This window comes from Babylonia areolata, chromosome 19, assembly GCF_041734735.1.
Source record: "Babylonia areolata isolate BAREFJ2019XMU chromosome 19, ASM4173473v1, whole genome shotgun sequence".
Taxonomy (NCBI): Eukaryota; Metazoa; Mollusca; class Gastropoda; order Neogastropoda; family Buccinidae; genus Babylonia; species Babylonia areolata.
Window position 1 is genome coordinate 18,166,912 of NC_134894.1, and position 13,483 is coordinate 18,180,394.

Consider the following 13,483-nt stretch of genomic DNA (forward strand, 5'->3'; position numbering starts at 1 on the left):
ATTATCATGGGGATAAAAGAAAATTAAATCTGAAAAGTTCAGTTGTACTTGCATACATACATGTATACATATATGTACTATGTCTTCACCCCCAAACTTTCAGATCAGCTTGCCTGCTATTCCATTTATGCCATGGCCCCATACATGTCAGGTGCCTGTGGTTTAGCCCCCCACGCCCTGTGGAGTGAAGAATCCAGCAAGGGGGGGATAGCAGGGGTGGGGATGCAGTGCAAGCTGAGGAGAAAGAGTTATGAGGCAACAGCCACCTTTTGCCACTGCCAGCTGTGAGCCAAAGAACCTAGCCACTATGATCCACTCTCTTTCAGTCTTTGTCAGTTTGTGTGAGCTACAACCCTCCTCCACACATCTACTGTGCTCCTGGGGAGCCTCTCGCTCCCCAAGCCTCCACCTCCACCTCCATAGTCCTCCTCCTGCACTATCACACCACACAGCACGTGCCCAGCTGAAGGATAGGTCCCAGTAGGACAGGTCCTTAATCTGCAGGCATGCATTCATGTATGTCTGTCCCAAATCATCATCATCTTTGGTTCATTTGAGCTCCCTCACTTCCTCCTCGCATCCTGAGGCAGCTTAAACCATGTTTCATGCCTGTTGATGAATTTGATACTGATTCAGTGAATGCAGTTGTTAGAAACAGGTGATTATGAAAAAAACAAAACAAAAACAACAACAACAAAAAACACTGAAAGATTTTAAAAGTGGATGAGGGCGGCATGAAAACAAATTAGCACTGATAATTTTTTTTTATTAAAAAAGTATCGTTGTTACTATAGTCATTGCAAACTGGATAAAAAAAAGAAAAAAAAGAACTACAAAAAGAAAACACACCAAAAAATAAACAACAAAACAATAAACAAAACAAAAAATCACCTCGAGACTAATTATCATATATTATTGTATTTTCAAATACTTTTGTTTCATATATTTTTTACTTTATTGGTACACATAATGATATGTAATTATTACTATAGAAATTTCGATTTAAAAAAGCACATTTTCGTTCTCACTATGAACAAAATGTAAGATTATATGCAGACACAGATACATAATACTATACACGCATGCATACATGTATGCAAATGTTGTCTCCTACACAATGTACAGAAACACACATGGAACATAAGTAGGTCATGATCATGACCCACACACATTACAGAAATTTTTTCAGTGTCATCACAATAAAAACACCAACACAGTAACACTAACAGAAATCAAATTTCAAAAGCAATGACTTACTTCAGTGAGTGCTGCACTTCACAAAATTCAGTGTTTGAGGATGCAGAAACTTTGTGTGCAGCAAAAACAACATTTTCAGGATATCCTCCCATAGATATTAAGCTTTACACCATCAATTGAGTCAAGACAAAGTAATAATTAATCCAGATTCCCGCATGGAGAGAGAAACCTGATTTAGCATTCCACTGGCAGGAACTGAGGAAGGCAACGAATTCATGCACCAAGACATCATTGATCAATACATGATTACATCTCTCTCTCTGTTGCATGTCTGCTGGCATCATGATCAATGCATGGCTTCTTTTCTTCTAAGTTTATTATTTTTAATCTTCAGTCATATAGATGGGGTCTTTAATTTGATTAGTGACAGCATGTATGCTCATGAATGTGTTTGCTCTGTGTGTGTGTGTGTGTGTGTGTGTGTGTGTGCGTGCGCATATCCATCCACACACATTATTTGTCCACACAACCAGACATTGATAACCGTTTCAGAACTGTTTATGCATGTCATGTGTGTCAACACTTTGAGTATACATTACATACATACATACATATGTATACATACATGTACAAATAATAAATGTGTATTTTAGAAAGTTTTTTTTTTTTGTGTGTGTATGCACGCGCGCATAAATGCGCATGTGTGAGTGTGTACATGCGTACTTGCCTCTACAGTACAACTACAAAGTACAAGCACAGACTCTGACTCTTCTGCTTACACGAAAGAATGTCTCAACAGTTGTGCCTGTCTGTTTCTGCCCATCTTCTGTCTGTTGTGATTGAAAGCACTCAGCGCTAGAATGCTACTGGAGCAAGGATAAAAAATCTGTTGACACTACTGCTAGACAGAAGTTAACGCTGCTGATGTGAAACTTGTACCTGTTAGCTCTTTTTTTTTTTCTTTTTTTTTCAACACTGCTTGTCTTCCTATCATTTTCATCCAGAAGCATACACTGATATAGTAACTGTATACTATAAGTAAGGTTTTCATACCAAAAATGCCTTTGCGATGAATGTGTATCTCATGGTGATTATTAACTATCTGAGAAATGCTGTCTTCAGTTGTTTTTTTTTGTGTGTGTTTTCTTTAGTATGTGTGTGTCTACTGTGTGTGTGGTACTGGTAGTGTGCACAGTTAGTTTAGTCTAAAATTAGTAATTATTATCCTGTTTTTTTTTCTTAAAGACTTATGCCGGCTGACAATATAGTGTGAGTATGTGTGTGTGTTTATGAATATATTACCACAGAAGGAAATGTATGTATTAATTTACTTAATCTTATCAATTCATACCAATAGAGTATACATCCTCAGACCAAAAAAAAAAAGAAACCAACAAACCACAAAAAAAGAAACAAAAAAAAAAGATGCTTGTCAACTGTCTGAATTATTTTGGTATGTTTGTAGAAAAACAATGAAACAAAAGAACATAGATTTATAAACAAATGAACCAATAAAAGCCTTTAACTAAGAGCTAAAACTAGTAAAAGTGAAACCAAGCAAAATTAAGCAAGAATACCTTGGACAAATCAGAATGTATAAGATATCCTAGTGCTAAACCCGTTTTAAAAATGGAGTGGTGGCCTAGTGGTAACACATCCGCCTAGGAAGTAAGAGAATCTGAGCATGCAGGTTTGAATCTCTCGCCGCTGTTTTCTCCCTCTCCACTAGAACTTGAGTTGTGGTCTGGACGCTCATGTCATTTGGACAGCCCATAACAGGCTGACAACGGTACCCACCAGACAGTAACAGCTTTCACTTTCACTGCGTTGACGGCCACAATCATCAATTTGATTTTTACCCTGTTTTGTTGGGTTGGGATGAAAGAAAAACAAACTACAGAAAGCGACAGACCAATTAGTGAGGATGAAAACCTAGTCCTACTCTAAGTGGGTTCTCCAGCAGGCTACTATCACTTCACTTTTCGCCCTTCCGAGCTAGCCGGTCCCTTGCTGATCTAAGACAGCAGGGCCCCAAAAATAAATTTAAAAAAAACAAAACAAAAGTATTGGGGTAAGAGAGGGGGTGGGGAGGAGGGGGGGGGGGGTAAGGGACATATTTTCTAATTAACTACTGACTGGGGGGCACCCTAGACTTAAAGGTGTCCAAGGTGTCTGCTGCCATAGCTGTTTCAGGCAGGTTGTGCTGATCTGTTTTTCTCCAAGCCTCTCAGCTTCGTTTACACATTTACTCCTATTGTGTGCTCTGTTGTGATTGCAGTGGCCCCCAAAATTTTCTTTTTGCTTGGAAAAGTTTTGCTGATCAAATCAAAAACAGTTGTCAACATATTTCCTGCGGCTTTTTGGCAAAACTGCTTTTGCTCTGGAGAGTGCTTTGCGTCTGGCATTTCTGGACCTGTCAGAAATTACAGATTGTCTACTTTCAGTGCTTTCATCTAGAAACAACTCAGATGGCTGGGCATCTGACTGTGTTGGCAAATGCTTCTCTTTCAGTATCAATGGCTGCTCTGAAATGTCTAAATTCGCACAAAAAGGTAGTCTCACTCTCAGACTGTGTTGCAGCACAAACAGATTTATTTGCTTTTTCCTTTGCAGTAGCAGTCACTTTCTTTGCATGATAAATCTCACACCTTTTTTCATTTATTCTACTTTGATTTTGAGGTGTTCTTGCATCGATCTGTCTCTGTTTCTGCTCTCTCCATTTTTTCCTTCGCCCTGAGTCAGTCTGGTTTTTCCTATTCTGGTCACAACTTTCTTTCTTTCGTTTTCTGTATACTAAATTGCGCAAACGATTTTTTTTCTCACTGCATGGCTTTCTTTTAATCGAATAAACTTTGCCTGTTGATCTTACTCCGGGACTGATTTTTCAGTTTAAACTCTTCATATTTTTCTGGATTGTTCACTTTCATCCGCTCGATGCAAGCTTTTACTCGTTCACTGTCAGTTTGACGCTTCTTTTTGGAGGGGGTGGCTGATTTGGAGGAACATTATCTTCTCTTTGCTGTTTCTTGGTGCTGCTAAGGCTGCTTGAGTGAGGTGGAGTAGGAGTGGACATGCTGCTGAAAAATGAATATCAAAGTGAATAATTAGATAATCATAATTATGGTTATTTCAGTATTAGTTGATAAAAATTCATAGACACAAACACGGAGGGGGAGGGGGAGGGGGTGGTGAGGGGGTGGGTGAGGGGGGTAAGTGGGGGTGGGGGAGTGGGGGTGGTAGAGAAAGAAGATGGGAAGACTTGTGTTTTGATTCCATATGACAGTTATTCTAAAAAGTAAAAAGATAAATCTGGCAAACAATTTCTGTAAATTCAGCTGCACACAATAGTTTAATAAACAAAAGTTTAGGTTCAAACACTGGTACCATGTGTTTTGCGCAGCTCATTTTTCTTGATGTTGCAATGGTATTATGCATATTGACTTAAAGCCATGATATTGGTTTCTTCAAACATATTAATGTAAAGTTACCTGAAAGCTATTGTAAATAAAGTTCTATGAACACACATGATATAAAACTAGCATGATACATTGACTTTTCTGTAAATTATAGATCTCACAAAGAGAATACTGTTAACGACATCATGGGGAAACCAGGGACTTTGCTTCCATGTGAAAAAAAGAAAAAGAAAAAAAAAAAGGTTTTGTTGTCTGTTTTTAACAACAATTTTCTGTTGTCAAAATACTCAAATAATTGCTTTGTCAGCATTGACAATTTTGTTAAATATGATGTGAAACAGCATGATACATCAACCTTACTGTGATCTTATGGAGAGAATTGCTATCAACATCCTGTAGAAACCACAGATTTTGCTTCCATGTGAGGAGGTTAACAGAAGAAAAGATTTCATGGTCTGTTCTTTTCTCAGTTTTAAACAAATTTTCTTTGTCATATACAGTGGATAAGCAACTTTTTAGTAATTTTACAGGGTCATTCACAAAGGGTACGTGTGGGTGAATATTTATCAAATAAAGTTGATGTTCTCAGTGGCATCCCACAAGGAAGTATTCTGGACCCCATCGTATTTACAATATTTATTAATGATCTGCCAGATAAAATCCAAAGCATATGTAAAGTATTTGCTGATGAAACAAAAATCTACAATAAAGCAGCTGATAATAATGTCATTCAAAAAGATTTAAAGATGTTGCAAGAATGGTCAGATACATGGAACCTCTGTTTTAACGTATCAAAATGTAAGATTATGCACATTGGCAAACAAAACCCTGGTTATGACTACACTATGAATATTGGTAATCACCTCTATTATTTTTTCTCCCTCTCCACTAGACCTTGAGTGGTGGTCTTGACGCTAGTCATTTGGACGAATGGATAAACCAAGGTCCTCTTTGCAGCAACAGCATGCAACATGGGAGAGCAGCCCGAATCCGCACAAAGAATTTATTTGTTGTGACGAAGTAGTAATTAATATTATACAATAACTGTATGCAATCAATTAATAGTGAACATTATACCTTTCAGATTATATCATTCATAGCTTGTTAGGCATTTTCGTAACACAACAGTAGACGCACAAGGGACAAAAACAAATTAGTTGCAGCCCAGCAAGTTTCCAGGCAATGTTTTTCTGCTTCGTTACTTTCTTTTCCTGCTTCATGGATTATATTTGATTCACGGCCTTGTCACTGATTGATGGCTGTTCAATGCATGCCACCCCCTTCAACACTTGCATACTTCATTATCGTGGTGGTTTTTTGTGTGTGTAAAAAATACGTAATGACTTTATGTTGTGTGGTGTTTCATACCACACCAATGTGTGTGTGTGTGTGTGTGTGTGTGTGTGTGTGTGTGTGTGTGAATGTTAAACTGGGGGTTTTCTCTGCTGTCGCAAGTGTTATGTTAGTGAGTGTGCACGTGTTTGTGTGTGTGTGTGTGTGTGTGTGTGTGTGTGAATGTTAAACTGGGGGTTTTCTCTGCTGTCGCAAGTGTTATGTTAAGACTAGAGAAATAAAACTTGGCAGTGATGATAATAAGATATTTGTGATCATTCCCTGTTAGTTAGTTAGTTGTATGACACTATTTAGCTGGGACTGGGAGAGAAGTAGATGAAAGGTAAAGATCAGAGTTGGAAAAAACAACAAACCTGCCTCTCTGTGCCAATCCATCAACAGAATATCTATCTCTTTCTCACTTTCTCTCACTCTGTTTATCTCTTTTTCTCTGTGTGTGTGTCTCTCTCACACTCTATTTCTGTCCTTCTCTCTGTCTCTCTCTGTCTCTCTCTGTGTCTCTCATGCAGAGTTAATATTAGTCTTCACCATCAATTTAATACAATAGTTAATTACTAATTAGTTATGTTTTGTTGTTGAATTTTATCAGAAATGTACTTTGTTGGCATTTGTCATGATAGGGGCTGTTGGCCTAACTCGCCCTAAGTGATAAAAATCATTCAGTGCTCTCTCTCTCTCTTCCCTCCCTCTTTCCCTTCTCTCCCTCTTCTCTCTGTCCTCTCTCTCTCTCTCTCTCTTTGCCTCTTCCCCTCCCTGGGCCCCCCTCTCTCTCCCTCTCTCATTCTATGTATATTTGAATCCACTACCCATATGGCTGTGAATTACAGTGTAAAAGCAATGGGACCATTAATTAAAGAAGTGGAGTGATTGTGAAGAGATAGTTGAGGGAGAAAAGGCTATGTGACAACACACAATATAACACAATTCTCGCTCAGACTCGCCTAGAGGTAATGCATCTGCCTAGAAAGCGAGAGAATCATAGTGCACTGTTTCAAATCCTCTAGTTGCCAGTATTTTAATTTATGCCCTTCCGTTTCCACTGGACCTTGAGTGGTGGTCTGGACGCTAGTCATTCGGATGAGACAATAAACCGAGGTCCAGTGTTCAGCATGCACTTACTGACTTAGTGCATGTAAAAGAACTCATGGCAACAGAAGGGTTGTCCCTGGCAAAATTCTGTAGAAAAATCCACTTTGATAGGAAAATATAAAATTGCAGGCAGGAAAAAATACCCCAAAATGGGTGATGCTGTCAGTGTAGTGATGCACTCTCCCTGGGTAGAGCAGCCCATATTTCACACAGAGTAATCTGTTGTGACAAAAAAGAGCAATACAAATTACAATACAAAACAATACAATAATATACAAGCGTAACAGTGCAAGCCCTGTGTGAAAAAATCATGATGATCCAGTTTGTGCATGGTGTGTGTGGTTGCAGAGCGGGACATCCAGGACCTGCTGCAGAACTACGACTACAACCGGGTACTGCTGGAGAACATCCCGTCCCCCCATTATGTGGTCATCCCCACACAGCTGCGCAACAAGCTTACCTCCCCCTTGTCCACACGGGAACACCGCCTCAGGCACCACGTCAGTCCCCTTGACATATTTTTTAGTTAAAATGTATACTTATATCTCTTTATTTGTATAGCAATGTGTGTTTTATTGATGGAATAATGAAAATTATTTTCAACAGTGAATAACATAAACAAAACACCAGGTGGGAACACCACCCCAGGCACCACATCAGCCCCCTTGTCTTTTTTAGTTTAAGTTATGATATATTTATTTGTTAATTTTATCAACAGAACCATGAAAATTATTTTCAACAGTGAATTTTATTTTTTTAACTTGAAACGAAACGAAACAGATCACTTACATTTGGGCAAACAAGAATGTTCAACGACATGCAGAAGACTTTATATAAGACTAAAAAAAAGAATTATAACTAACAACTATGATTTGGTTTCTGGCTTGTTTTCAGTCAGCTGATGGTCTTATTCTTCCTAACAGTCTTGTATGTTTTTGTAAAAAAACAACAAACCCTATTTCTTTTCTTTGGTGCACTTAACGGGTATATGTTGGGATTAAACTTCAACTTGTTCAAGGTGATGTATAATAAAGACAGGCTGGGAAAGTACCTTTGTAACCTTGTCTAGAGTGGATACTGGATTTTTGTGAAAATCATATGTAGCTTTGTAACCTTGTCTAGAGTGGATACTGGATTTTTGTGAAAATCATATGTAGCTTTGTAACCTTGTCTAGAGTGGATACTGGATTTTTGTGAAAATCATATGTAGCTTTGTAACCTTGTCAAGAGTGGATACTGGATTTTTGTGAAAATCATATGTAGCTTTGTAACCTTGTCTAGAGTGGATACTGGATTTTTGTGAAAATCATATGTAGCTTTGTAACCTTGTCTAGAGTGGATACTGGATTTTACGAACATTATATATGTAGCTTTGTAACCTTGTCTAGAGTGGATACTGGATTTTTGTGAAAATCATATGTAGCTTTTTAACCTTGTCTAGAGTGGATACTGGATTTTTGTGAAAATCATATGTAGCTTTGTAACCTTGTCTAGAGTGGATACTGGATTTTACGAACATTATATATGTAGCTTTGTAACCTTGTCTAGAGTGGATACTGGATTTTTGTGAAAATCATATGTAGCTTTGTAACCTTGTCAAGAGTGGATACTGGATTTTTATGAAAATCATATGTAGCTTTGTAACCTTGTCAAGAGTGGATACTGGATTTTGTGAACATTATATGTAGCTTTGTAACCTTGTCTAGAGTGGATACTGGATTTTGTGAAAATTATATGTAGGTTTGTAACCCTGTCTAGAGTGGATACTGGATTTTTGGAAAGTTATAATTATGTAGTTTTGTAACCTTGTCTTGAGTGGATACTGGGTTTTGTGAAAATGATATGTAGCTTTGTAACCTTGTCTAGAGTGGATATTGGATTTTGTGAAAATGATATGTAGCTTTGTAACCTTGTCTAGAGTGGATACTGGATTGTGTGAAAAAGTATTTGATCTACAGACTAAGGCAGTCTATTATATGCTGTTCAGTTTTAAAAACGTTGAGTACTGATGTGGTTTGGGAAGTAAAGTTGTCCAGGATAAACTTGTAACTTAGAGTACTGCTCCCAGTTTTTAGCCTGACAAGTTATTTAAAACATTCCTATTCTGCAGGGCCTGTTACAGACTGTGCATGATGTCAGTGATGGACCTTTCGCCTTGTGTGTGTTTTATCAGGGTACCCACGAGCACATGAAACAGGTGGTGATTCAGCTTCGACTGAACGAGAGGAGGATCAGAATCAAGCTGCAGCGGAATGAGTAAGTTGTCATTGCTTTTGAGTCTCTGTCTCCTAATTTGTTACAACAGCTTACGGGTGCCCTGGCATAAATTTGTCGTCTAACCTTGGCAGATTTAGACCTGAACTGCTTACGTAGATAAAGGTAACCAAGCAAGAAACAAATAAACTGGTATACATGCAAGAAAGCAAGTGAATGATATGAAAAATAATCTCTTAAAAAACATAAACGGAAAGTTATGCTAAGTTTTTATAATTTAAAAATAAATTCTGGAATGTGATTTCACACATAACAATTTAATTGTATGCTCCAATTTGAACAGCAGAATACATTACTGAGTTGTAAGTTTAGTTACAAAACTATACCACTTTGGGAAGGGAGGGGGGGGGGAAGAAAGAAAACAATGAAAAAAAAAGAAAAAAAAAGAGAGAGAAAACATTAGACAAGGGTAATGCAGCACAAAATTTAAGCAATTGAAGGTTTGGAAAAAAGAAGGAATGATCAGATAAATCATTAAATGTCACCATTATGTTTTCAGTGCCCTGTTATCGTCTGGTATCATGGTCAAACACTTTACCGACAGCAACCAGCAGGTGATTGAGAAGGTAAGACTGTCGTCTTCAAGGTATTCTAAAGGTAGTGCCAGTTTGATGGTGAGATGATGTCAGAGTCGCAGCATTGCACTTAGTGCATGTAAAAGAATCCATGGCAACAAACTGATTGTCCCTTTAGAAAAGTGTGCTCTGATAGTAAAACAAATACATTTGTGTTAGTTGTAGACATAGAAATGAGAAGGAAAATAACAACAACAAAAAACAAAACAAAACATGGCACTGTACTGTGGTGATGCGCTTTTTTGGCAGAGCAGCCCAGCTTTCACACAGAGAAAAAAAAATACAAAACTGATATATTCTCACACAACATACAAAAGTATAATGTTGAGAACATTTGTGGAACCCTGGGTTCAAATAGTAGTGCTACTTAGATCATGATGTATAATGCTGAAAACACTCAGTGGAACCCAGCGCTTCAAAGGTGGTGCTACTTAGATCATGATGTGTAATGCTGAAAACACTTAGTGGAACCCAGCGCTTCAAAGGTGGTGCTACTTAGATCATGATGTGCAATGCTGAAAACACTTAGTGGAACCCAGCGCTTCAAAGGTGGTGCTACTTAGATCATGATGTGCAATGCTGAAAACACTTAGTGGAACCCAGTGCTTCAAAGGTAGTGCTACTTAGATCATGATGTGTAATGCTGAAAACATTTAGTAGAACCCAGTGCTTCAAAGGTGGTGCTACTTAGATCATGATGTGTAATGCTGAAAACATTTAGTTGAACCCAGTGCTTCAAAGGTGGTGCTACTTAGATCATGATGTGTAATGCTGAAAACATTTAGTAGAACCCAGTGCTTCAAAGGTGGTGCTACTTAGATCATGATGTGTAATGCTAAAAACATTTAGTGGAACCCAGTGCTTCAAAAGTAGTGCTACTTAGTTCATGATGTGTAATGCTGAGAACGTTAGTGGAACCCAAAGGTTCAATGGTAGTGCGTTTGCTATCCTCATGTGTAATGCTGAGAACATTCAGTGGAACCCAAAGGTTCAATGGTAGTGCGTTTGCTATCCTCATGTGTAATGCTGAGAACATTCAGTGGAACCTAGGGGTTCAAAATTAATGGTAGTGCCAGTTAGATCATGTGTTAAACTTTTATGGTGAGAACATTAATGTATAATGATGTGTTATGCTGAGAACATTTGGTGGAACTCAGGGGTTCAAATGGTAGTGCTAGTTAGATCGTTATATATTATGTTGAGAACATTATGCCAATATCAGATCGTGATGTGCTATGCTGAGAATATTAGATCATTATGTGTTATGCAGAGACCATTATCAGATCATGGTAATTATGATATAGTTAAATGCTAAAAACATTTAGTGGAACCCAGAGGCTCAAACTAGATGCTGCCTGTCCAGGCTGCATCATATATGCATACTCATTCAGTGTACATGCTCTTCTGAGAATGGTTGAACAAGATTGTCGGGATTTATTTACATACATGTACAAGAAACATTGGAAGTCGCTGCATAGTAGTTTTTAGCAAATGTGCACCAAATCTTGCGCTGAAACATGCTACCCTTTTGGTTTTTTTGTCAGACAGTTCAGACTGAAACATTTGAAATGAGAATGGAAGTAAAAGAAAGAAACAAACAAACTTTGTGACTTAAAATTTGGCTTAGATGATTTGATTCCTATACACGATATATCTGTGAATTTGCCTTTGAAAACAACACCAACAACATCAGAAATAGAAACCAGCACATTGTTAAAGCCAAGTTTTTTTGGAAAGGTGTGTTTTGTGAGAGGTGTGTTGGTGGTGTTGGTTTTTACCAAGCTGAAGTGAGGTGTGCCTGTTATCTGCTAGTAATGGTTGGCCTGCTGTTTATCTGCCACAGTCTTCCCAGTTGTCTGTGTTGTGCCAGCACTGGCATCAGCTGTACTTTACAACAGGGTCATGAGGAAGCTTTTTTTTTCTCAGTGTGTGTGTGTGTGTGTGTGTGTGTGTGTGTGTGTGTGTGTGTGTGTGCAGTTTGGTTGAATATCTCGTCGTAAAATGCGATGTGACACAAACCTGTGTGTAACTATGTGTGTGTATGTGCATGTCCATTTCTGTCCAGAAAATGTGATATTAGACATTGTGTGTTTGTGTGAATGCGTGTGGTCAGTGTACATGTTTGTAAAGGTGGAATATTAAAGGAAAGATATTTTTTTGTAGGTAGAAGTTGAACTTAATCATAGGAAGAACAGTTTGTACAATTCAGCACTTTGATGTCTTATCATATCAATCTGTGATTATAATATAGTTATTGAACAGGAACTAATCCATTTGTTCTGTAAGACTTAGATATTGTGCTGTTTATGATGTGTAAAAAAAGAAAAGTGTTTCGATGGGAAATTAAGTATTGTTTCAGAAAAATGACTGAAGATTATCCACAGATTCATAGTCATATATAATGCTTTGTCTAAAAATCATATTGCTTTGGGGAAACATGTAGCAAAAGTATCAGTTGACGGTCAGTTGTCTGGCATAGGTCTGGCACTTGTCTGATTTTGAAGATCATTCATGTGCGTTTATATGATACAGCATGTGAAAGTAAAGCGCCTGATGATGGCGGTACACACGTTGACAGAATGAAGCCATGTTGTGTGTGTGCAGACTGTGGAGCACTGCTATTACCATGGCTATGTGAAGAAGGACGAGTGGTCCAGTGTGGCGCTCAGTACCTGTCATGGAATCAGGTCAGAAGGGTTTTCTTTCTCCTCTGTGTATATATATATATATCATATGTAGCATGTGTGTGTGTGTGTGTATTATTGTTGTGATGGATCAGTGGTAATGTGCCTGACTTTGAGTTCAAGCGAGCGTCCACGGGTTCTAGTCCCATTTTATTATTAATCTGGACTGAGACTTTTCATGCCCCCCTCTTCCCCCCACACCTCTCACCCGCCACCCTCACCCCCAACCCCAACCCCAATCCCTCCGTTAGATCATGTTTCAGTGGTGGTCTGGGTGGTACTGTTAGTCATTCAGATATGAGATGATAAACTGATGATAAACTGTGTGCAGCATGCACTTAGCGCATGTAAAAGAAACCGTGGCAACAAAAAGGGTTGAGGTGATAAACATGGTCCTACACAGCATGCACTTGGAGCACATAAAAATTTAAACGAAGCCACAGCAGCAAAGAGTTGTCCCTTGCAAAAACATTCTGGTTGCAGTTGTGGGGTTCCAGCATTTGTTCACTTCCTGTCAGTGATTAATGTTGTTCAATGAAATGACACTCTCAGATTGTGTTTCATTTTGTTTATGTGGTGCTTGTTTGTTTTGCAGGGGTGTGATACAGATGCACAACGAGACCTACGTTATACAGCCATTAATGGGGGGAGATGAGGGGGTAAGTTTGTGTGTGTGTGCGTGTGCATATGTGCATGTGTGTGTGTGTGTCTGTGTGTGTGTGTCTGTGCGTGTGTGTGTGTGAATGAATGTGTGCTTGACCACCTTCAATCATATTTAAAAGGAAAACAAAACAACAGCACAAATTAAAAAGTAGAGTGGACAAACCTGAGCCAGAATCCAGATGCTTGATAATAATGTAATACTCAGGTTTTGTTTTGTTTGAGGGGACTGTTG

General features: G+C 38.4%; 1 protein-coding gene across 1 annotated transcript in view; it reads left to right on the plus strand.

Annotated features, from left to right (window-relative positions):
- The window catches only part of LOC143293513 (uncharacterized), a 55,311-nt gene that overhangs the window by 5,762 nt on the left and 36,066 nt on the right, over nucleotides 1–13,483 (plus strand). The window contains 5 exon segments of the mRNA XM_076604415.1: nucleotides 7,404–7,555; nucleotides 9,229–9,311; nucleotides 9,829–9,895; nucleotides 12,509–12,591; nucleotides 13,184–13,247. Of these exon segments, the coding sequence (XP_076460530.1) occupies nucleotides 7,404–7,555; nucleotides 9,229–9,311; nucleotides 9,829–9,895; nucleotides 12,509–12,591; nucleotides 13,184–13,247 (449 nt within the window).